The sequence below is a fragment of the Colobus angolensis genome, unplaced genomic scaffold, assembly GCF_000951035.1.
Source record: "Colobus angolensis palliatus isolate OR3802 unplaced genomic scaffold, Cang.pa_1.0 Scaffold41, whole genome shotgun sequence".
Lineage (NCBI taxonomy): Eukaryota > Metazoa > Chordata > Mammalia > Primates > Cercopithecidae > Colobus > Colobus angolensis.
Window position 1 is genome coordinate 5535327 of NW_012117488.1, and position 24953 is coordinate 5560279.

At 36.5% G+C, this 24953-nt stretch overlaps 1 protein-coding gene across 1 annotated transcript in view; it reads left to right on the forward strand.

The window, feature by feature from the left end:
• The window catches only part of COL24A1 (collagen, type XXIV, alpha 1), a 395043-nt gene that overhangs the window by 118546 nt on the left and 251544 nt on the right, over positions 1 to 24953 (forward strand). The window contains exons 15-19 of the mRNA XM_011956095.1: positions 6715 to 6768; positions 6846 to 6890; positions 7132 to 7185; positions 7434 to 7487; positions 12512 to 12565. Coding sequence (XP_011811485.1) covers positions 6715 to 6768; positions 6846 to 6890; positions 7132 to 7185; positions 7434 to 7487; positions 12512 to 12565 — 261 coding nt within the window. The remainder of the gene's footprint in view (positions 1 to 6714; positions 6769 to 6845; positions 6891 to 7131; positions 7186 to 7433; positions 7488 to 12511; positions 12566 to 24953) is intronic.

A 24953-nucleotide genomic window follows, 5' to 3' on the forward strand; every position in this document is an offset into this window, starting at 1 on the left:
GAGAGAAAGAGAAAGAAAGAAAAGAAAAGAAAGAAAGAAGGAAAGAAAAAAGAAAATTAGCCTGGCCCACTGTGGCAGCATGGCAGTTCTGGTGAAGCCCCCTCCCTGCCATTTGGTTTCCTTTTGCCAGGAGGCTACAGGCTGCCCTTCAAATCTTCATTTGTCCCTTTTCACTTCTTGCAAAGGAAACCTTTGAGAGTTTGTTGGAAATGGCCTTTGATGACCAAAGATACTAGAGTGTGTGTGCTTTGTCCTGTATTGTGATGAATGAGAAATGCGGACTTCCAGCTCTTTTGTGAAATATGAGACAGACCTAAGAAGTAGGTCATCCGGGATAGGAGTGGTTCAGTGCTGGGGATAGGCAGTTACCCAGCCGTGCTCCACCAGGCCACCAGTGCATATTTGGCTGGTGATCTTCCAAGTGCATGAGATCTGCTGTTCACTGATTCTCCACCTCAGTTGGTGCCCTCCAAGATGGCAGCAGCACCCCTAGGGCCCTGTCTTCAGCATGTTACAAAGCCTCAGAGTGGAAATTCTTGCTAAGGCTCTATGTGGATGCTTTTCTTCCATGGCTTAAAGGAGACACTGTACTCTAAGCTTTTGACCTCATGCCTTGTGTAGTAAAAAAGATTTGGGGTTTTTTTTCTTTTGTTTTTGAGAGGGTTGCGTTTTGTTTTTGTTTCCTTTTGTGTTTGTTTTGGCCTTTCCTCTTTGTCTTTTCATATAGACCAGATATTTGAAAGGGCAGACAATGGCTAAAGGTATAATGTGCAGCTTGTTTATATATTATTTTGGGAAACTTACCTTGGATAGGAAGTGGAATTGTGGATTCTCCAGGCTGGTGCTGGCACACTCAGCCTTCGCCCTTTTCCTCCAGTTCAGTACCTACTGTTTCTCCTTTCAAATATGTGATTGTGCTAGCTCTTTCCATAGGGAATAATTCTCCTTATTTAAATAAAAAAAAGTTTAAAAAATAAAGCTGAAAAAAATGTTTTAATTAGCCAAGTGAGGTAGAGCACACCTGTAGTCTCAGCTACTTAGGAGGCTGAGGTGAGAGCATCTCTTGAGCCCAGGAGTTAGAGGCAGCAGTGAGCTATGATCATGCTGCTGCACTCCAGCCTAGGTGATGAAGCAAGACCCCATCTCTCTAAAAAAAAAATCAAATAAATAAAAATAAATAAGTCAGAAGCTCAGTTATTGGAACTGTGGTAAAATTTAAGTCAGCATAAGCTTAAACTTGCCATCTTGGGATAACATGAGTATGGGATTTAGAGTCAAAGAACCTGTGTGAGTCTGAAACATTTAAACTTTTCTCTAACATAATGGTAAGATTTGTAGTAGTAGTAATAATAAAATTACTGAGGGCGCCTCACATTTATTTACTATTTTCAGTGGACTGGCCACAATTGTTAAGTCGTTGCATTCTCAGACCAACCCATGACTACTTAGCTGCTAAGTGTTTGAGCCCAGATTTGAAGCCAGGTGATCCAAATCCAGAGTCCAGAATTTTGTTAGGCTGTACCACCTCCTTAAAACTTATACTCCCTTAAGTGTATATTATCTACCTTATAAGGTTTCTTTAGTCCTTCCTGAGAAACTCTATGTGATGGTGGAACACTATTGACTTTTTTTTTTCCTGCGAACTTAGAATAGGGTTAAAGCTGTAGGTATTAGTCAATGGGTAGAGAAAGGAAGTAAGCAAAAGGAGTTAGATTCCAAAGATGCTCTTCATGCAGTTTTTATTTTATCTATTAGCATGGAGTTGATTAGCTAAAAAAGCTTCTGTTATTACTCTCAAAATTAAGACCAAATTTTAAAAATATGGCCCAAGATATCTAGTCTGTTGGTTCTTATCCACATGTTCATTACATACTATTTGTATACTAGCAAAGCTGTTAATTCTCAGATGCCATGCAGCAGCATCTTTGCTACAAGGTTTTGCACATGCTTGTCTACTTGAAACACTATCTCTACTTTTCTGCTCCAACACTTAGCACACTGCCTGGCACATAAAAGTACTCAGGAAAAATAACTGGATCTTCTGTATTTTCTCTTTCTCCATTTACCTTTCAGTTCACGGGAAGAGATTCTACAGAAAAGGAAATGGCTAATGATAACTGTATTAGTCCATTTTCACACTGCTATGAAGAAATAACTGAGACTGGGTAATTTATAAAGGAAAGAGGTTTAATTGACTCACAGTTCCACATTGCTGGGGAGGCCAATTGTAAGGAAACTTACAATCATGGTAGAAGGCAAAGGAAAAGCAGGTGCCTTCTGTAGAGGGTGGCAGAGTGCATGCAAACAGGGGAAATGCTGGATGCTTATAAAACAATCAGATCTCATGAGCCTCACTTACTGTCATGAGAACAGCATGGGGCAACCATCTCCATGACCCAATTATGTCCACCTGGTCCAGTCCTTGGCCTGTGGGGGTTATGGGAATTACAATTCAAGATGAGATTTTGGGTGGGGACATAGCCAAACCATATCATTCTGCCACTAGCTCCTCCCAAATCTCATGTGAGGACACATTTCAAAACACAATCATGCCTTTCCAACAGTCCCCCAAAGTCCTAGCTCATTCCAGCATTAACCCAAAAGTCCAAGTCCAAAGTCTCACCTGAAACAAGGCTAGTCTCTCTATCTAGCCTTGTTATCTGTAAAATTGAAAGCAATTAGTTACCTCCTAGACACAATGGGGGTACAGGCACTGGGTAAATACTCCCATTCCAATTAGGAGATATTGGCCAAAACAAAGGAGCTATAGGCTCCATGAAAGTCCAAAATCAAGTAGGGCAGTCATTAAAACTTAAAATTCCAAAATGATATCAATTTGACTCCATGGCTCACCTCTAGGTCACACTGATGTAAGAGGTGGGTTCCCACAGCCTTGGACAGCACCACCCTGTGGCTTTAAAGGGTACAGACCCCCTCCCAGCTGCCTTCATGGGCTGGCATTGAGTGCCTGTGGCTTTTCCAGGTGAATGGTGCAAGCTGTTGGTGGATCTACCATTCCGGGGTCTGGAAGATGGTGGCCCTCTTTTCACAGCTCCACTAAAAAGTGCCCCAGTGGGGACTCTGTGTGGGGGCTCTGACCCCACATTTCCCTTCTACACTGTCTTAGCAGAGATTCTCCATGAGGGTGTCACCCCTGCAGCAAACTTCTGCCTAGACATCCAGGCATTTCCCTACATCCTGTGAAATGTGGGCAGAGGTTCTCAAACCTCAATTTTTGACTTCTGTGTACCTGCAGGCTCAACACCACGTGTAAGTAGCCAAGACTCAGGGCTTGCACCCTCTGAAACACCGGCCTGAGCTCTGTGTTGACCCCTTTTAGCCACAGCTGGGATGCAGTGCACCAAGTCCTGAGACTGCACAAAGCAGCAAGGCCCTGGGCCCAGCCCAAAAACCATTTGAGAATTAACCATCAGATAGTAAGAGTCATCTTTGTAGGCCTCATCTCTTCTAAATTGATATAGATGGTCATTTCTACTTTTCAAAGTAGTTTCATATACATATCTTATTTGCTCCTCAATGAGTTGTAAAGTAAATAAAGCAGTTATTGTTACTTCCATTTTACATTCATTACTTTTTAAAATTAAAACAACATGAGCACCTACTAAATGGCTGAACTAACTGCTAGGCCTAATAATATGAACAAGTTAAGATTCCTATTTTTGGCAATATTATAATCTAATGGCATCGAAGGAAAAATAAGTAGTGTCATATACTGTGATTGCTGCTATAATGGATTAAATGTAAAACCACTGAGAAAGGAGCAATTTGTGTTGTCTTGGAAAGTCAGAGTAGGCTTCACAAAGGAGATATTTTGGGGGCTATATCTTGAAGATTGTATATGAATGGGGTGGGGTGAAAGGGGGAAGAGGGTTCTTTAGATACAAAAATGCTGTGTTCAGATACACAGAAGATGGGGGAAAATGAATGTTTGGGAATGGAAAGAGGAGTAGTGGGATTGTAGCATAGGAAGTAGGGGGTTGGGAGCAGAATGGAAGGAACTGAGGTTTTGAAAGTAATTGGGAAGGATTATGAAGAACCTTTATATTGCATGGTAAACAACTTGTCTGCTTGCCCAGAGCAGCAGCCTCTGCTTTATCTCTCAGGTGTTCCCTTCCAGCAGGTATAGTTTCTGATAAGAGATGCTATTGCTTTAACTAAATTATTTTTTCCATGCAGTTGGTCATCATTGTTACATGCTTTCTTAGACTAGGGACAATGTGTATCACGTATGAGTATGATGGGTGTGATTAAAAAGAACCATGTGGAACTCACAGTCCTTTCTGCAGTATACTCATATGAACTCTTATTAATTGGCCAGTGACTGCTCTTTTTAATATAAATAACTTATCCTTTGGGTCTCTCTATTTCTTTGACTTTAATTCAGAAGTTCTCAGAGGAGCTGTGTGGGAGGCGCCTCTGTCTCTGATACCATATCCCAAACACCCTCAGCAAAGCTCCCATGCACGGAAGTATTTCTTCTGTCTGTTCCACATTCTTATGGAAGATGAATTGGTAGGTAGGGAATGCTGAAGGACTTTCAGGTTACCTTTGTAGGACTGAGAACTGAGTTACTTTCAGAAGGCTATAGTTTCTCAGGACTAGAATTTCCACTCAATCTGTGACATGCTGTTTCTTGGAAATTTCGATTCCATAGTATTCAATTTTACTTTATAGTTCTTTATTTTTCTAAGTTCATTATAATGTATTTTTCATATCTCCCAATACTTATCATTAGGTGATTTTTCTTATAGAGTCACTGAAAAGTAAAATAGGATATTATACATACAAAGTACATTCATCTGAAGATGCCAGTAATATACTTACTGAACAAAGTTAAGAATATTATTTTATCTATGAAGAAAATAACAGGACACAAAGAAAGATTTTTTTGTGTGTTTGTTAAGATAGTCCTTTCCATACTTTCTTGGATTACTTTTGCACAATTTCCAAACATAGATATTTCTGTATTTTTCTAACCTATCATAAGTTTTAAAGCTATGAACTTTGAATAAACTATCCACTGTAATCATAAGCATAAGTTTTCCTATTGACATAATTTGAAATTACAAGCATGATGTATTAATATTGCATATCTGTTAAGTTGGAAAGTATTACCCTTTGCCTGTAACAGTGTTATATATTTCAGGATTAAACATGTTAGAAATAATTTATCATAGTTATATTTCACAGACTTTAAGACTCATCCATATGATGTCATATTCTCCATTCTGAAATTTGTATTATATAAATGTAGACAATTAGAAATGCTGTTATGTTGGGATATTGAGCTCTAGAAATCATCATTTCAAATTAATCCCTTCAGTATTCATTCTACACTTTATTTCAGAATCATTATCTGCCAGTTATTATGTTGGGTCTGGGAAATTAAAAAAGCAAATGAGACATGTTTTTCTGCTGTCACAAAATGCACAGACTAGGAAGGCAGAAAAAAAAAAGTACAGTGCTGTGTACTAAGTAGTGAAGTAGAATGGCATTCTAGCACTGGTAACTGTCTTGTCAAAGGTTCTGAGCATTTGATAAGGGAGAACATGTCCACTGCAGCTAGAATGGAGGATTTCGGGGAGGGAAAAGTAAAGGGGAATGGAAATGAGGACAATGGAGGGAAAGGAGACCGGAAGGATTGATGGAGGTCTGATAGAGAGGGCCTAGGATGCTATCCTATGAAACTGGAATTCTAACTACAAGGGGTAACATTTTTGGCATTTCACAAATGCAACTTCAAGAGTTCCTTAATATTTCAAAACTAAAAAGAGAAGTTTGAACTAACTTGGATTTCCATTATAAAGAGTAGTAAGGAAACCAGGCAAAGAAAGGTAGTGAATGAAAGAAGAAAAATGAGACCTCAATGACACAGAAATTATAACTGATCCCAAACCACAAGAAGTGCCATTTTGTTTTGCAAATTTTTCTTTCATACCCTTATGTTGCTATTGCCCTTTGTTTTCTAAGATGACATATTGAAAGAGTTTTTTCTAAGTCTCTTGCTTGCTGGAGGTAATAGTGGTAGTGTTTCTGAGGAATTAGAGCATTAAATTGATGTTAGACATTATGTCTTTTTTCTCTTTTTTTCTTCAACAGTGTCTTGTACATATTATGCTTAGTAAATATTAAATGATAAATAAATGAGATATGCCCAGAAGGATATAGCCTTTTTTTTGCCTCTGAGTTTATCCCTGAAATTATGATAAATTTTCTCATTCTGCAAATTGGAAATTATAAAGTCAAATCATTAGGATGTCTGACACATAGTAACTGCTCAATAAATATTGGCTGAATAAGTGGGTGAAATAAAATTCTAAGACAATCAAATGAAGTATCTGTTGACTATTTCCTGGGAGCATGGCACTGAAATGTTTTTAAAGGTCTCATCTAGTTGGAGAAATATTGCAAGATAAATGTCATGAACAGTATCATAGGAGCTCAAAGGAGGAAAGAATCTCTGTGGACTAGACAAATATGAAAAGGTTTCTGAAAATTGATGGACTTCACTAAAGTTTGAAATATTGGTATGATTTATAAATGTGGAGAGGAAAATAAGTTGTTGAAGAACAAGGCACGTGTAGGAGCTTAGTGAGATGACTGTTTTGGGTTCATTAATTTATTAATTCTGCCACATTTTCTTTCTAATCCTAATGAATGATTAAGGTGCATTTCTTTCTTACTGTTTTTCAGGGCAGTGTTGGCCCTGTAGGACCAATTGGACCTGTTGGAATTCCTGGCCCAGTGGTATGGTTCTATTTGTATAATGGATATTTCCCTTTAATCTCTCTATGATATCACAAAATGTCACCTTTTTTTTGTAGGGTCTTTCAGGGAATAAAGGACTACCTGGAATCAAAGGTGATAAGGTGATTTAAATATTAATATTATAAAAATAATTTTTATCACATTTGTCTTTTACTTTTCAGTCAACACAATTTATGAAATATTTTGTTTTTATGGAGTCTAATGTGTAGTATCAATTATATTAGTTTTCCTCAGAAGTAAGAAAAATAGAGAAATTATTCTTTTATAATGAATATTTACTTTCTTATAATATTGCCATGTTTGTAATACATAAGTATCTTTGCATGAAATTGTGCTTTCCAGGGTGAACAAGGCACTGCAGGAGAGCTAGGAGAACCAGGGTATCCTGGAGACAAGGTAATGTTTATACCATTAATTTTATGTAAATATGAAAAAGTGTAAATTCAAAAGAAAGAACTGCTTATTATTTTATCCATGTCTTGTGTTAGAATGTGGTATCAATGTGGTTTTAAGTTCTTGTTTGAAACTTTTTTCTCAATATTTTAGCATACTTTATGAAATTTGTTAGCAGTTTGTAAATAGTAGTATATCTGCCTTTTGTGCTATAATAACTTTCTCTTCTCTCTGTTATTCTCTTCTTTTAGGGTGCAGTTGGTTTGCCAGGACCACCAGGGATGAGAGGAAAGCCAGGGCCTTCAGTAGGTTTGAACTTTTGCTTTGCTCTTTGTAATTGACAGACTGCATGCCATGGCATGAGTCTCGACACTGTTGATCTAAGTAGGGTATAAGCCTACTGAGCATTTGTCTCCTCAGTTTTAGAATATAGCAAATCCCTCAGGTATTCAGTTCACATTCCATAGACTTTTGGACTTCCCTCTACTCCCAACCCTAGGCCAAAGCCAAGTTTCTGAGAGTCCTAAAGATCTTGGTCATATTATTCTACTGAATAATCTATAATAGACAATATTTAAATTAAAACAATAGGCTTTGAAGCCAGAAAATATAAAGCATCTTAAATAATATTTTAACTTTTCAAAATATCAATTTTATTAAGGAAACAGTCTGAAGAAAAGGTAGCATGTTTGCACTCTCTTGTGGACGAAAATACTCTAAATCCTTATTTTTTCCTAACCTTTGGATATCAATTAGATGAAAGAAAAAGATACCTTATATTGTTGTTAACATAAAACTCAAAAAATTATAAATCTAAAATTACTTAATTATTAGAACTATTTAAATAAAATGATTAAAACATTAGACAATGTATTTCTAAATATTAAAAATCATAGTTATTGTAGCTAACATTTACTGACTATGTACACAATACCAGGCAGTATTCAAAGGACTATACATCTAAATTAATCTTCACAATAATCCTACAAAGTTGGTACTATTATTATTCCTGTTTTTTATATTAAGAAAATTGAGACACAGTGTTAGAAAATGGCTAAGGTCACCTGAGTAGCCACCTACTTAGTAGGTGACCATTCAGAAAAACCTAGACAATCAGGTATGTCCGAGTTTATGCTTTTAGCTACTGTGCCATACTGTTTTAGGGTTTAATATTTTAAGATGGTTTTAGGACTTTAATATTGATTACAGCTCCGTGAAGGTAAAGGTGATTACAGATAGAAAAAATTAGATATAGGATTCAATTCTATGAAAAAGATAGAGATAATTATACATATAAAAATACATATAGGATTATAATTTATTAATGTCATATTAAAACATACATTTAAAAATAAGAGTATTGTGTTCCTGAGCAGTTTATTGTGCTCCCTCTAGCTCTACCCTTCCATCTAAGGATTGTTTATTTATTTTAATCTCAGGAAGCAGTATTAAATTACAGAATTTTACCCCGTTCTTTGTGACTTCTAACAGTGACAGTATTTTATATACATCTCTTAGGAATTATTTAACCCAAAGAACAATTTTTGGCATCTATTCGATGAAATGTTAGTGGTGACCTTTGCTTATACTAGTTTTTTGCCCTGGGTTTATTGCCATAAGGGCTTAACCTAGTAAGCCATGTACCCTCCCTCGTACCCTTGAGTTGAATCTCGGAAGTTCTAGAGTGCGTAAACTGGATCATGAGAATAGATCATGAAGCTAACAAACTACTTCTGTTTTTCAAGGATGGTTCTTAAATCATATAATGATGTGCAGTGATTGGCAAAATAAGATCTTTTTTACATATTCCTTTTCTTTTTTTAAATAATGTGACAGTTTTCTATCCCTTGACCAAATAGGATGAAATGATACAATACATGCTCTAAGGGCACTATTAACTAATAAATAGTATAAGTATTATTCTTTTGTACCTTACAATTAACTTTTTGAGAAAACTAGAGTCAAGTAGCATGCTTACACAAGGCAAACCATTTTAGTGTTCCTTACTCTTTGATTAAATTTATATTTATAACACGTTTATGGGAGTAAAAAAATCATTGGCTAGAGAGACAAAGACCTGGATTCTAGTCCCAGCTCTGGCACTTAACCTACTAGCTAGGGTATTTAACCTTGGGTATTTAACTACCATGGTACCAGTTTCTCATGTTTAAAATTAAAGTTAGGGCCACGCGTGGTGGCTCATGCCTGTAATCCCAGCACTTTGGGAGGCTGAGGTGGGCAGATCACGAGGTCAGGAGTTCGAGACCACCCTGACCAACATGGTGAAACCCCATCTCTACTAAAAATACAAAAATTAGCCAGGCGTGGTGGCGCACACCTGTAGTCCCAGCTCCTCAGGAGGCTGAAGCAGGAGAATAGCTTGAACCCGGAAGGCAGAGGTTGCAGTGAGTCAAGATTGTGCCACTGCACTCCAGCCTGAGTGACAGAGTGAGATTCCATCTCAAGAAAAAAAAAGAAAGAAAGAAAGTTAGGTCATATCATATGTAAGGTTCTGTATAGTCCTGTGATTATGATGTTTTTCTCTTTTAGAAATAGTACTTATTAATATTCCTCTAGTGTAAGCTAAAGAAAAGACAGAGACCCTATTTCACCTTTAACACATTATCTTAAATCCCTTAGTATTTTTTTCCTGAAAGAAGTCACAATAAATGCTAATGATGTTCTTTTAGGGCAGGGAGCAAGAGACAGTGAGAGTGAGTCTTTTACTTACTCGTTTTACACCTTTGTGCACTGTTCTAATAAAGAAAATTAATGTCAGCAGGAATTACTTTGTTAGGGAGATAATTGATTTTTTATTTGTCTTACCAAATTTTTGAAAACTACTTTGGGCCGGAGATAAGATAGGCATTCATGAATTAAAACTAGTGAGATAGCCTTGTCTTTAGTCTCTTGTTGTATCTATTACTTGTTTATATCTTTTTGTTTTAATTTAAAAAAATGTTTTTGGAGACAGGGTCTCCCTCTGTTGCTCAGGATAGAGTGTAATGGTGCCATCACAGCTCACTGCAGTCTCCAACTCTTGGGCTCAAGTGGTCCTTCCACCTCAGCCTCTCAAGTAGCAAGGACTGCAGGTGCTCACCACCATGACCAGCTAATTAAAAAAAAAAAGAAAAAATTGTAGAAACCAGGTCTTGTTTTGTTGCCCAGGCTAGTCTTAAACTCCTGGCCTCAAGCTATCTTCTCACCTCGGTTTCGCAGAGTGTGAGATTATAGGTGTGAGCCACTGCACCTGGCTCTATATATTATTAGTAGAAAAACTGTAGATATTTGACCAGGAAAACTTTGCTTTTTATGGAAGGACACACTTGTTTGATGAAAAGTTGCTTATGCAGAATCAGTTATTATATTAAGAAACAAACTCCCACACTCAATTATATAAGTTAATGCCTACCTAAAATATTTGTTTACTGTCATGGAAAGAATGCCAACATCATAAGGATGTCTTCCCTATTTTATAGATCCTACTTTTAATTTTCTGTTACCTAAGAGGTTGGTGTTACTAACTAATATTGTTTCCAAGTAGATCTACGTTGTAACGTGAAATAATATTTTCAAGATATAAGAAAGAATGTCCTGATTTGGAAAGTTGGTACAGTTCTTGAATAGGAAAGCTTTTGCTCTACAAGTATTTAAAAAAATAGAGAAAACTACCACTCTGAGGTTGTCAGTAAATACACTTCCCTTTAGACCAAGAAAACAAACACAATTGTTATGCCCTATCCATTTTTTAGCTAGAGGTTTTTGTCATTTGTAGATGTTTATTTAATATTAGTCAGTTATCTATAGATAAGTAACTTTAAGTAACTTATAAGTTACTTGAAATGTCAGCTTTTATAAAGGAAAATTGACATTCATAGGAAATTTGCAATCGAAGTTTTTCAAAACAAAGAATTATTCTGAAGAACAAGTAAAATCATTACACAATTTCTGTTTTTAAATATCTGATTGTCAATTAGCTTTTCTGAAAACAAAGCCCTAGGGTATTGCTATTTTATCCTCTCTGCTTAGAAATTTAGCTTTGTGGTTGGATTTTGCCACTAGAGGGCTCCAATGAGAGCCCCTCGCCCCTATCTCTGTCTCTAAAGAGAGAGGCTTGTCATTTTGAGAACTTCAGTATACTGATTCTGACGGATCACACATTTTGTTTTTGTTTATTTGGAAAGGGAAACTTAAATGAGCCTTTCCATAGTATTTCACTGCCTTCCTCTAGGTTTGATTGCAGTAGTTGTATGGTGTCCTGTTTTATGTCCAGATACCTAAGCACTGAGAATGAATTAAGTGCATATTGGAAACTGTGCTTTAGGTTTTGGAAAATGGGCAGTCCCATATTGTAACTTGCAAGTTTAGGTGATCTGAGGCTTATTTAAATTAAATTTGAAATTTAATATGACAGAAATAATGAATGCAATAGTTTTTCTTATGAAGATAGATATATCAGACTACTGTCCTCCCTTTCCAAACTTTCATCTCTTGAGAGCATTGCTAGCCTTCTCTAGTTTCATTCTTTATGCTTACTTCTCTCTCCTGTCACTTTCTCCTTTAACCCTGATTTCACATCTTTATCATGAATCTCAGAAACTAGCTTCAGAGATATGAAAACTGAATCCTCAAAACTTCAATTAAAGGATGAAAACAATCTAGGAATTCTGTGTATGAGCCAGGAAAGCAGCAAGGGTGTGAAGAGAAGGAATAATGATTGTAAAATTAGTTGACATTTAATGAGTACTTCGTATGTCAGACATTCTGCTTAGCACTTTACATATATTATCTAATTTAACTTCCAGTGACTCTTTGAGAATGTTACTACTATAATTATTATTTCTATTTTATTGATGAGAAAACTGAGGCTTAGAGAGATTAAGTAAGGATTTCAATCCAGGTGAGTCTTAATTACTAATACAGGCCACTTACAGTATCAAAGGAGAGAGGAATTTTCAGAGACAGCCCTGGGACTGTGGTTATTTATAAAAGCAGTTTCTCATCTAGAATTCCCTATCTTGTTGAGGCCAGCTTTATTGTCTTATCTCTGTGAAATATGCATAAACACACAATATTTTCTTGATTTGAGCACTTGACTCATTAATTTGTTTATATCACTAACACTTGAGTGAATGTATATTAAACCCATAAACATCTTATTTAAAAACTTTTATAGTAATGATGGTTACAAATTTTTCTAAAAAGTCATTACAACCTTGTTTGACATAATAATATAATGACTACTATTTCTTTACCATATGCCTGTTTCTTCTTTTAATTGTGTTTATTAAGTTAATGTTTATACTTTGATCCTCCCCCCCCATTTTAGGGCCAAACAGGTGACCCAGGACTCCAAGGACCATCTGGCCCTCCAGGACCAGAGGTAAAATATTGGTGGAAAGATAATAAATTTGAAACAAAATGGTGGAAATTAAACTTGTTTGGTAAAACATGTTTAAACATAGGGAGCTTAAGAAAGATCCTCTTTAAAGTTTGTATCTCTGTAAATAGTTTGGACTAAATTTTTCTGTTATGTCACGAGGTATGCAACAGGGATCCTAGGGAAACAGAAAAACACATTAGCCACATTTTCACACTGATTAGGATCACAGCTGATTTATTTGTTCTGCACAGCTATTAATAACAAGTACTTGAGACTTGGAACCAAATTTCAGGAAAGAAACTCCACTGAATTATTAATGCAAAATGTTTCCAATTATTGCTGTATCCATATGTCATTGAAATCTCATACAGTATTCTAAAACAAATACAATTAAGTCTGTAGTACGTATATCAAATTTGTTTGTATATGCTTTAAAATTTGTGACTTTGGTTTAATGGTTGATACAGAGTGGCTTTCGTTTCTAAAATTCTATATAGAACATAAGCTTCTGAGATGAAACATTTGGATTAAAAAAATCATACTATGGCCGGGCGCGGTGACTCAAGCCTGTAATCCCAGCACTTTGGGAGGCCGAGATGGGCGGATCACGAGGTCAGGAGATCGAGACCATCCTAGCTAATACAGTGAAACCCCGTCTCTACTAAAAAATACAAAAAACTAGCCGGGTGATGAGGTGGGTGCCTGTAGTCCCAGCTACTCGGGAGGCTGAGACAGGAGAATGGCATGAACCCGGGAAGCAGAGCTTGCAGTGAGCTGAGATCCGGCCACTGCACTCCAGCCTGGGCGGCAGAGCAAGACTCTGTCCCAAAAAAAAAAATAAAAAAAATTAAAAATAAAAAAAAAATCATACTATGAGTCAGAACTATGAGTCAAAGCTATATTACATGGAGATAAAACTTCTGAAGCTCACTCTGGTTGCAAAAATATATGCCTATATTGATATGTGTGTGCCTGTGGGTGTCTACACACACACACATACACACAAGCACACACATATCAGTGTACATACATATTTAATTCAGAGTTGTAGATTCAGCAGAAGGCTGAGAAAATAATTGGCATCAGAATAAATAAGTTAGAGTAATAATGTCATAGTGTCAGAGTAGTAGGCAGAGTTTCTAAGACTATTGCTGTACTGATGCTGTCTCCCTCTCTTTGTAAACCATAAGATCTACTTCGATTGCTTTGCAGCTGTCCTTCAGGGTTGGCTGATTTTTTTTTTTGGAAAATGCCTATTCTTACTTACTGTATGATTTAAAAACACATTGGGTATTGATAGTTCAAAAATCTAAAAAGCAGGCTGGGCATGGTGCAATCCCAGCACTTTGGGAGGCTGACATGAGAGGATCGCCTTGAGTCCAGGAGTTTGAGACCAGCTCTAGCAACACAGTGAGACCCTGGTGCTTAAAAAAAAAAAAAAAAAAAAGGTTTTAAAAGTTAGCCAGGCCTGGTGGCTCACACCTGTAGTCCCAGCTACTCGGGAGGCTGAGGTTGGAGGATCACTTGAGCCTGGGGTGGCACCACTGTACTTCAGCCTGGGTGACAAAGTGAGACCCCATCTTAAAAAAAAAAAAAAAGAAGAAGAAGAAGAAATCGTCTTCGATACTTCATTGTACTTAGTTTTATATCAATAGAGAGGTAACAATAAGTAAAATACAGTAGTATATTGATCTCTGCGTTCTGATAAGAAGGAAATTGAGTAATTAAAACTAAAACTTCAGATTAGTATAAGCTTCTCCATATGAGCCTACAATTTTTATTTTAATTATTTTTAATGAAAGCTTTCCTAGAGTGAATAGTATTTACACTCTTGTCATACTGAGGGTAAACAATCTATTTTAATTTTCATTATCTTTAAAGGTTATTATTATGACAGTATTGCCCCATTATTACTGCAATTACAGGTAATATGTACACTAGATACGTCTATGTTGCCTCCTTGCTGTCATTATGGTTTTCAGTCATTTTTCTTCTTTCTCATAAAGCTTGGTTAAAGGATGCATAAGCCATGTTTTCACTTACTACTTGATCTTCCAAAGATGTTTCTTTATTTCTCTCTTCCCTTTAAAATTTCATAATATCCATCAACACTGAAAACATTGTGTCATTATCTCTGATTTCAGCACCACTAACATAAGGTCCTGAGCCCCAGCCTTTTCAGAGTACCAATCCTTCCTCTTCACCTGTCTTAAGTTTTTTCATGGAGCTAAAAATGTAACCTGTACTCTCTCAAGAACTGATGCTAGATTGTTTTGGGAAACAGGGTCTAATCCAAGGAGCATAACTTTTTCTTGATCATAAAAATATAGTACATAGGCAACTATATATGAGACAACACTTTTATCCAAATCCTTCTCAACATTAAGCTTTTAATAAACTTGCAGGTCCAAGAATTTTAAATAGTATATTTAGTAGTAAACCAAGCCTGAAAACTTTCTGCTTGTATAGCGGATGAATTTTTCTCAGGTAAAGGGTCTTATGCATTGTGCTAAATTCAGACTTTATCCTGTATGCATTGACCAAAGATATTTAAGCAAGAGAATGGAATTATCAGGCTTGTGCTTTATGCAAGGCAGCAGGGGAAAGGATAAAAGAGAAGAAGGGAAGGAGGGGTGCCAAGGAGACAAACTAAAGGTTATTTAGAAGGATGGTGCAGCAAAGCAGGGGATTGATGTTAAGCCCTGTGACAATAGAGAGGAAAGGATAGCTTAAAGAGAGAACTAGAAAATACAATTCACAACACATAAAACAATTAGTTTAGCTCATTCCAGTTGTGAGAGAGAGGAATAAAAGGCAATTTTAATGCTTCTTGCTTGAAAAGTTGGGTAGAATGTGCATCATCATTCCAAAAATAGAAAATAAAAGAGGAAGAGGAGGAGGAGGAGAAGGAAGAGATTCAGGGTGGCTGGAAATAATGTTTTGGCTTTGAATCTGTTAAGGTTTAAAGGCCTTTAGGAGATATAGAAAATTAGTCTAATAAGTGTCTTAAAACTGTAGGTCTAAAGCTCAGAAAAGTAGACTAGAGATACATACTTATATAATCATCTGCATAAAGGTATTAGATGAAGCAATGTAATAGATGAATTAAAACAAAGTGTAAAAATACTACACCTGGAAACTCACTCCTGGAAGGCTACATTCTTTGTCTACAGTGCAGCAAAGTTTTAAGTTGATAATAAAAAGTCAGTAAAATAACATTTTGGGTGACTGAAAAATACATTCTTAGTAACTTATGGTCTGGAGAGAAGAAATATCACAATAGAAATTAGAAAATGTTTAGAAGTGAATGAGAACGAATCAGTATAAAAACTTGAGTGTTGCAGCTGAAGCAACATTTAGAGGACAATTTATATACAAATTCATTTTTCTTGAAAGCGAGGAAGGTAAAAAATAAATGAGTTATATACAGCATAACTCTAGGGATTTGTTTCAAAAGAAGAAAGAAGTTGAAAGAGGTAAATAGGATAGTCTCTGTTTTCTTAGTCTTGAGACTAAATCTCAAGAGTAAGGGGACTGTGCAGGAGAAAGGAGCTGCAGGAGCTCTTTGAAAAGTAAGTGAGTGAGTGACTGCGGAATCACACAATAATTTCTGAGTTGTTGGTTAAGGTAATTTTTGGATAAGGTTTATGTTTGTTTGTTTTTGTTTTTGTTTTTGAGACAGAGTTTCACTCTTTCACCCAAGTTGGAATGCAGTGGTGCTGTCTTGGCTCACTGCAACCTCCGCCTCCCAGGTTCAAGTGATTCTCCTGTCTCAGCCTTCCAGGTAGCTGGGATTACAAGTGCCTGCAACCACACCTGGCTAATTTTTGTATTTTTAGTAGGGACGGGGTTTTGCCATATTGACTAAGCCGGTCTCGAACTCCTGACCTCAGGTGATCCACCTGCGTTGGCCTCTCAAAGTGCTGGGATTACAGGCATGAACCACCATGCCTGGCCCAATTTTTGGTTAGTTTGAAATGTAAGAGGATTTTGCCTGAAATGCAGTCACAAAGCTCTGTACATTTTGTTGTAAGGGGATTTCAGATTTGAATATGATCTTCCCACTGCCAAAAGGATGACACATGATCAGTTATATGATTCTCCTGTCTTTTGGATTAGAACATATTAATTATTCAAAAGGTGGTAGCAATTCATTGTATTATGTCATTTCCACTATTCAATATAGATGGAAGTTATAATGTGAAAGCATAATTCAGTAAAAGTAATTCTATTAGGGGCCAAAATGATGAGACCTACATATGTACTTCTATGATAGCTTTTGTTAATAACTAGGTCATAAAAGGTTTAAGATAATATCTGAAAATTACAGAATTTGGGGGTTAACATCTTCTGAATGAGAACTGAGGAGTTAGTCTGAGTACCTTGAGCAAATTACTTCAACTCCCTGGGCCTTTCCTCATCTGTAAAACAGAAATATTAATAGTACTAACCTCATAAAGTTGTTTTATTACACACATTAATTCATGTAAAACACTTCAGCATGTAGTTAATAGAAAACATTCAGTATGTATTAGCTGCCACCTACCACCACCACCATAATTAAAGACAGCACACATTATCTAGACCCAAGGCAGAAAAGCCTGGCTAGTTCATGATCAGAAAGAATGCCAATGTAACTGGAGTGAGCAGAATGAATGAAGAGGAAAGTGGTATACAACGAAGTTGGAAAAGTAGACAGGGGATATATCATGTATGCCCTCACAGAGGAGAGTGAGAAGTTTGGATTTGGTTCTAAGTGCAGCAGGAAGCCATGAGAGGCTTTAAATAGGGCAGTGGCATGATCTGATCTGATTTATGCTTTTCCAAGGTTACTCCGGCTGCTGAGTGAACCTAAGACTGTGGGGAGAAACAGTGCTGAAAGTAGGGACATGATTTTTTTGTTTTTATTTATTTATTTATTTATTTATTTGAGATAGAGTCTCCCTCTGTCGCCCAGGCTGGAGTGCAGTGGTGCAACCTCGGCTCACTGCAACCTCCACCTCCCGGGTTCAAGCGATTCTCCTCCCTCAGTCTCCCAAGTAGCTGGGACTACGGGCGCATGCTACCACACCAGGCTTATTTTTTGTATTTTTAGTTGAGATGGGGTTTCACTGTGTTAGCCAGGATAGTCTTGATCTCCTGACCTCGTGATCCACCTGCCTTGGCCTCCCAAAGTGCTGAGATTACAGGGGTGAGCCACCATGCCCGGCCAGTAGGGCGATGATTTAAGGAGATTATTTTACTTATCTTGGCAGAGAACTTATTTGAATGAATAGTAATTTTAGTTTTTGATAATAAAACCATGCCAGCTATAGAAAGTGATTTTTGATTTTTCAACCTTACCTGGGCATTACTATCACCTGTAGAACTTTTTTTTAAGGCTGGGCATGGTGGCTTATGCTTGTAATCCCAGCACTTTGGGTGGCTACAATGAGAAGACTGCTTGAGCCTACGAGTTCAAGACCAGCCTGGGGCAACATAGTGATGCTTTGTCTCTATTAAAAAGAAAAAATACACACAGATTCCCAGGGCCAATCTCAAAAATGCTGAATCAGAATCATTGGGGGTTGCTCCACAGGTGATTAAGAGCAATAATAAAGAACAACATCTTATTTTTCTGTTCTTTATGGCAGCAGAACCTTTATCCAACAGAATGAGAATGTTTTCAACCCAGTAAGGTATAAGATCACCGAAGAAGTCAGAACATTCTCCTTGTTCTCTGCATGGAAATTATCATCTCATTCTGTTTTAGCAACCTGGGAAAATTATTACTACCATTTACTGCAGCATAGCATAACACAGAGATAGCATTCTATAAATGTTTTTAAAAATAAAGTGATGAAAGAAAGACACTAATAGGCTTTGCTATGGATTTTTTTTTTCCATTAACATTTAATTTGCACAGGAGCTGAAGCAGAGAAGGAGAACCGGATTGCCTTTGCAGTACAGGGTGAATGTGATTCAAAAGCACAAGTTTTATAGTACCAAGAGCGTATGAAGCAGCCTGAGATAACATAAGAGTAGGAGAAGGGCAGGTAACTTAGAAGATAGTCTCACAGACAGAGAAAAGTAATCCAAGTTAGCCCAGTGAACTAATTATACATGTTGACAACATTTTACAGTCATAAAATATCTTGCAATTGTATTTATTAATCATTATTTTTCCACGGAGTAATTAGGTTAAATTCTATAAGGCTAAAATCAGGGGCTAAGCCTCCTCAATAGCCGCCACCATTACCACTTTAGAGTAGTGTAATCTTAGTGGTTAAGCTGAGTTTATTCATGAGTAACTAAAAGGTGCAGAAAAATAATTCATACACTTTTCTTTAAAACCGTGTGAGGAAACTCATATTAAAAGTATGCTTATACTAAACAGTAATTTTAACTGTGTATTTTCTTCCAGAAAAGTTAGAGAAATTATTCTACAAGGCAAAGCTATATAGGACAAAGTTAGTTAAGTGTACTACCCTCCTAACTTTTCTGCCCGGTCCTCATCCTCTTATCCTTTTCCAATGTTCTCACCTACCCCTGAGGTATCCAATCTCAGTAGTTTCTGGTGTATCTTTCTTGTGTGTTGTGTATGTGTGTATGTTTTGCTTGTTTAAGGGGCAGATGTATGTGTATTTTCTTATACTTTTTTATTACATAAAAGTTACATAGTGTAGATACTTTTTTGCACTCTGCTTTTTTTTACTTAAAAGTATATCCTGGAAAACACAGCATATAAATTCATGGAGCTCTTCTTTATGTAATTTTGTAGCTTCCTAGTACTTCATTGTGTGGATGTGTCAGTTTATTCAGTCATCATTCTCCTACATATGGAAATGTAGTTTGTTTCCAGCATTTTGCAATTACAAACACTCCTGCAATGAATAAACTTGTGCTTACGTATTTCTGTATGGTTGGAGGTGCATCTTCATGGTGAATTGCTAGAATTGGATTGCTAGGTCAAAAGAAGATATTGTTAGATATTGCCAAATTCTTCTCCGAAAGAATTGCATTCCTATCAACATTTCTGTAATTATGACATTTCTCTCACTATGAATGACACTGGAGATCTTTTTATGTTTGAGGACTGTTTTATAATCTTTCTTGTGAAATGTCCATTTATGTTTTTTGCCCATTTTTCTACTAGGTATTTGGTCATTTTACTCTGATGTTTAAAATTATTTGTGTATTAGAGAAATTAGCCCTTTACCTGTGATAACTATTGCAAGTAATTTTTTTCCCAATTTGTCACTTGTCTTTTGACTTTATTTGTAGAGTTTTTTTGACAGAAAACAGCTTTACATTTTTAAATAGCCAAATTTGTCAATCTTTTAGGGAATTTGGATTTTGAGTCATCATTAGAGAACCTTTTCCTATATCCAGGTTTTAAAGAAATCACCTATGTTTTCTTCTGATTCTTGATTAGTTTTCTTTTTGTACTTAGTCTCTGATACATTAAAAGTTTTGTGTGTGTGTGTGTCTGTTGTGATTTATGTATTTCATTTCACATTTTTCTAAATGGCTAATCAGTTTTCCCAGAATCATTCATTACACAGTCTATCTTTGCTTCAGTATCATAGTTTATTTTAAATTATGCTACCTATATCATACACAGTCACACACTGCATGCATCGTTTTGGTCATTGATGGGCCTCATATAACACCCTAGTCCCATAAGATTATAGCAGAGCTGAAAAATTTGTATCACCTGGTGATGTCATATAAAGCTTTTGTGACATCATTACTCACATGTTTTGTGTGATGCTGTTGTAAACAAACCTACTGTGTTGTCAGTCATATAAAAGTGTACAGTAATGCCCTGGGCCTTCACATTCACTCACTGCTGGCTTACTAATTCACCCAGAGCAACTTCTGATCCTGCTGGCCCTATTCATGGTAAGTGCCCTACATAGGTGTACCATTTTTTATCTTTTATACTACATTTTTACTGTACCATTTGTATGTTTATATAGATTTGGATACACAAATACCATTGTGTTACAATTGCCTACAGTATTTAATACAGTAGCATACTGTGCAGGTTTATCGTCTAGAAGCAATCGGCTATACCATATAGCTTCGGTGTGTAGTAGACTATACTATCTAGGTCTGTGGAAGTATACTCTATGATGTTCACACAATGACAAAATTGCCTGACAAAATATTTCTCAGAACAAATACCCATCAGTAACTGATACATGACTGTACTAAATTTCTACTTCTTGGATCTATGTCTGTACTTTATTTTCTCTTCCATCTGAGTGGCTGTTCATGCACAAGTACCACCTTGGTTTAATGACAGAAACTTTATGTTGCGTTGAGATGTCTGGAAAGGTTTTCAGTCCTCTGAGCTTTTTTCAGTGTTTTCCTGGCTACACTTGCCTTCTTGTTTTTCTGTATAAACCTTAACATCAATTTATCTAGGTTCATTAACAAATATTGTTAGTATGTTTATTGGCTTCAACTTACACTTACAAATTAAGGGAGTGCTGGGATCTTTATGATATTGACTCAGTCTTTTCGAGAACAACGGTGGGGGGGTTGTCTTTCATTTATTCAGATCCATTTTTGTGTTTTTCAGGAGTGTTTTAAAATATTCCTTAGGTTTTGCACATTTTTTGTTAAATTTTTTCTTCAGCATTTTATATTTTTTGTTGTTATAGTAAAACGGATTTTCTCTGCCATTATAGCCTCGAATACATTTTTGTTTATGTGTCCAAAGACTATTGATTTTTCAGTGTTAATTTTATATCCTGTTACCTTAATGGTTTCTTTTTTTTTTTTTCAGTTAGTTTTACTATTGATTTTCCAGAGTTTTCTAGATATGCTCTCATGTAATTTTAAAATAGAAATCATTTTAGTTCTTCTTTCCCACTTCTTAAATCTCTAAGTTAATTCTCATGGTTAATTGTGTTGTAATACCTGAGTACAATGTTAAAGAAGTAGTGAGCATCCTTGATCTGTTCCTGATGTTAGTGGAAACATTAGAGTGATTTCTCATAAAGTAAATGCCGTCATGAAGATTAAAATATTCATATTTTATTACATTAAAGAGATAGGCTGGGGATTGCTTGAGCCCAGGAGTTCAAGACTGGCCTGGGCAGCATGGCAAAACACTGTCTCTACAAAAAAGACACAAAAATTAGCCTGGCATGGTGGTGTGTACTTACAGTCCCAGATCCTCAGGAGGCTGAGGTGGGAGGAACACTTGAGCCCAGGAAGCAGATGTTTTGGTGAAGTTTTTGCACCACTGCACTCCAGCCTGGGCGACACAGCAAGACCCACCCCACCAAAAAAAAGAAAGAATAAAAAAAAGAAATATCCATTAATTTATATTTTCTTGAATGTTTTAAATCACGAATGATTATTATATTTTGTCAAATATATATAGTTGGTTAAAGGTTTTATATTTCCTACATGTATGGAGATAATTATGTATTTTTTCTGTTTGGATCTATGTATATGGTATATTAATGGATTTTTTTTTTTATTGACGCAACTTGCATTCTTGAAATATATTCTACTTGATTGTGGTGATCCTATTATCCTCTACAAGAGTGGTACATTTGTTACAGTTAATGAACCTACATTGAAACATCATAACTATCTCCCAAGGTTCACAGTTTACATTAGTGTTAGTGTTCACTCTTGATGTTGTGCTTTCTATGGGTTTGGAAAAATATGTAATGATCTACCACTATATTGTTATACAGAGTATTTTCACTGCCCTAAAAATCCTTTCTACTCTGCCTAGTCATCCCTCCTCTCCCCTGCCCCCAGCAACCTATGGGCACTGATCTTTTTACTGTCTTCATAATTTTGTCTTTTCCAGAATGTCAGGCAGTTGGAATCGTACAGTATGTAGTCTTTTTAGATTGACTTCTTTTACTTATTAATATGCAATTAAGATTCCTCCATGTTTTTCCGTGGCTTCGTAGCTCATTTCTTTTTAGCACTGAATAATATTCTATTGTCTGGATATACCACAGTTCATCCATTCACCTACTAAAGGACATCTTAGTTGCTTCCAGGTTTTGGCAGTTACGAAGCTGCTGTAAATAGTCATGTGCAGGGTTTTGTGTGTACATAAATTTTCAACTCCTTTGGGTAGAATTAAGGAGTCCGGCTTCTGGATCACACAGTGAAAGTATGTTTCTTTTTGTAATAGACTCCCTATCTTCCAAAGTGGCTGTGCCATTTTGCATTCCAACCGGCAGTGAATAAGAGTTCCTTTTGCTCTACATCCTCACCAGCATTTCGTGTCAGTGTTCTGGATTTTGGCCATTTTAGTGAGTGTGCAGTGGCACCACATTGGGTTTTGTTGTTGATGGTGGTGGGTTTGTTTGTTTGCTTGTTTTGAGACAGAGTTTCACTATGTCACTCAGGTTGGAGTTCAGTAGAGTGACCATGGCTCACTGTAGCCTCAACCTCCTGGGCTCAAGTGATCCTCCCTCCTCAGCTGCCTGAGTAGGGAGGACCACAGCCATGTACCACGGCGCCCAGCTGTTTTTATTATTATTATTATTATTTGTAGAGACAAGGTCTCACTGTGTTGCCCAGGCTGGTCTCAAACTCCTGGACTCGAGCAGTCATCATACCTTGGCCTCCCAAAGTGCTGCGATTAAAGGCATGAGCCACTGGAACCAGCCCCTATTGTTGTTTTAATTTGCAGTTCCCTAATGACATATAATTTGGAGCGTCTGTTCATATGCTTATTTGTCATCTGTATATCTTCCTTGGTGAGGTGTTTGTTAAGGTCTTTGGCCTTTTTAAATTTTTTTTTTTTAATTGTTGAGTTTTAAGAGTTCTTTGTATATTTGGGGTAACAGTTCTTTATCAGATGTGCCTTTTGCAAATATTTTCTTCCAGTCTGTGGTTTGTCTTCTTATTCTCTTGACATTGTTTTCTGCAGGGTGGAAGTTTTAAATTTAAATGAAGTTCAGTATGGATTGTGTCTTTGGTGTTGTTTCTAAAAAGTAATTGCCATACCCAAGGTCATCCAGATTTTCTCCTGTATTATCTGCTAGGATTTTATAATATTGCATTTTACATTAGGTCTATGATCTATTTCGAGTTAATTTTTGTGACAGGTGTAAGGTCTGTGTCTGAATTCATTTCTGTTCTGCATGTAGATGTCCAGTTATTTCAGCAGCATTTGTTGAAAAGACTATCTTTGCTCTATTGTATTGCCTTTGCTCCTTTGTCAAAGATCAGCTGACTGTATTTATGTGGGTCTATTTCTGAGTTCTCTATTCTGTTCCACTCATCTACTTATCTATTGTTTCTTCACTACCACACCATCTTGAATATTGTAGCTTTATAGTAAGTCTTGAGGTCTAGTAGTATCAGTCCTCCAACTCTATCCTTCTCTTTCAAGTTGGGTTGGCTATTTTGGGTCTTTTGCCTCTCCGTGTAAAGTTTAGAATCTGTTTGTCAGTATCCACAAATAACTTATGGGATTTTGTTTGGTATTGCATTGAGTCTATAGATCACGTTGGGAATAATTTACTTAATCCTTTTTTATTTCTTTTATCATAATTTTATAATTTTCCCCATATAAGTTTTGTACTTATTTTCTTAGGTTCATACCTAAATGTTTCATTTTTTGGTGCTGTATTGTGTTTTTAATTTCAAATTTCATTTGTTTGTTGTTGGTATATAAGAAGCCAATTAACTTTTGTTTATTAACCTTGTATCCTACAACCTTGCTATAATTGCTTATTCATTCCAGGAGGATTTTGTTCATTTTTTCCTGATTTTCTACATAGCCAATCATGTCATCTGTGACAAAGGCAGCTTTATATTTTCCTTCTCCATCTGTATAGTTTTTACTTCTTTTTCTGGTCATATTGCATTATCTAGGACTTCCAGTATAATGTTGACAAGGAGTCATAAGAGGGGATATTGTTGCTTTGTTCCTTTTCTAATTTCTTTTTATTCTTTTATTTTTATTTATAAAATTATTAAGGTCTGTTTTTGTTCTCTCATCATTACTTTAAATGTATTCAATAGATTTCCATATGGAGTATGTTTTATTAAAATTACTTTTTGATATTTTGTAATTTCAATTTGTATATGCCTTCTCACCCAATAATTATTTAAATAGGCAATTTTTAAATTTTCAAGTGGAAGAGCTTTTTCAGTTTTGATTTTGTTAATTTCTGGTTTCGGCCGGGCGTGGTGGCTCAAGCCTGTAATCCCAGCACTTTGGGAGGCCGAGACGGGTGGATCACGAGGTCAGGAGATCGAGACCATCCTGGCTAACACGGTGAAACCCCGTCTCTACTAAAAAATACAAAAAATTAGCCGGGCGAGGTGGCGGTCGCCTGTAGTCCCAGCTACTCGGGAGGCTGAGGCAGGAGAATGGTGTGAACCCGGGAGGCGAAGTTTGCAGTGAGCT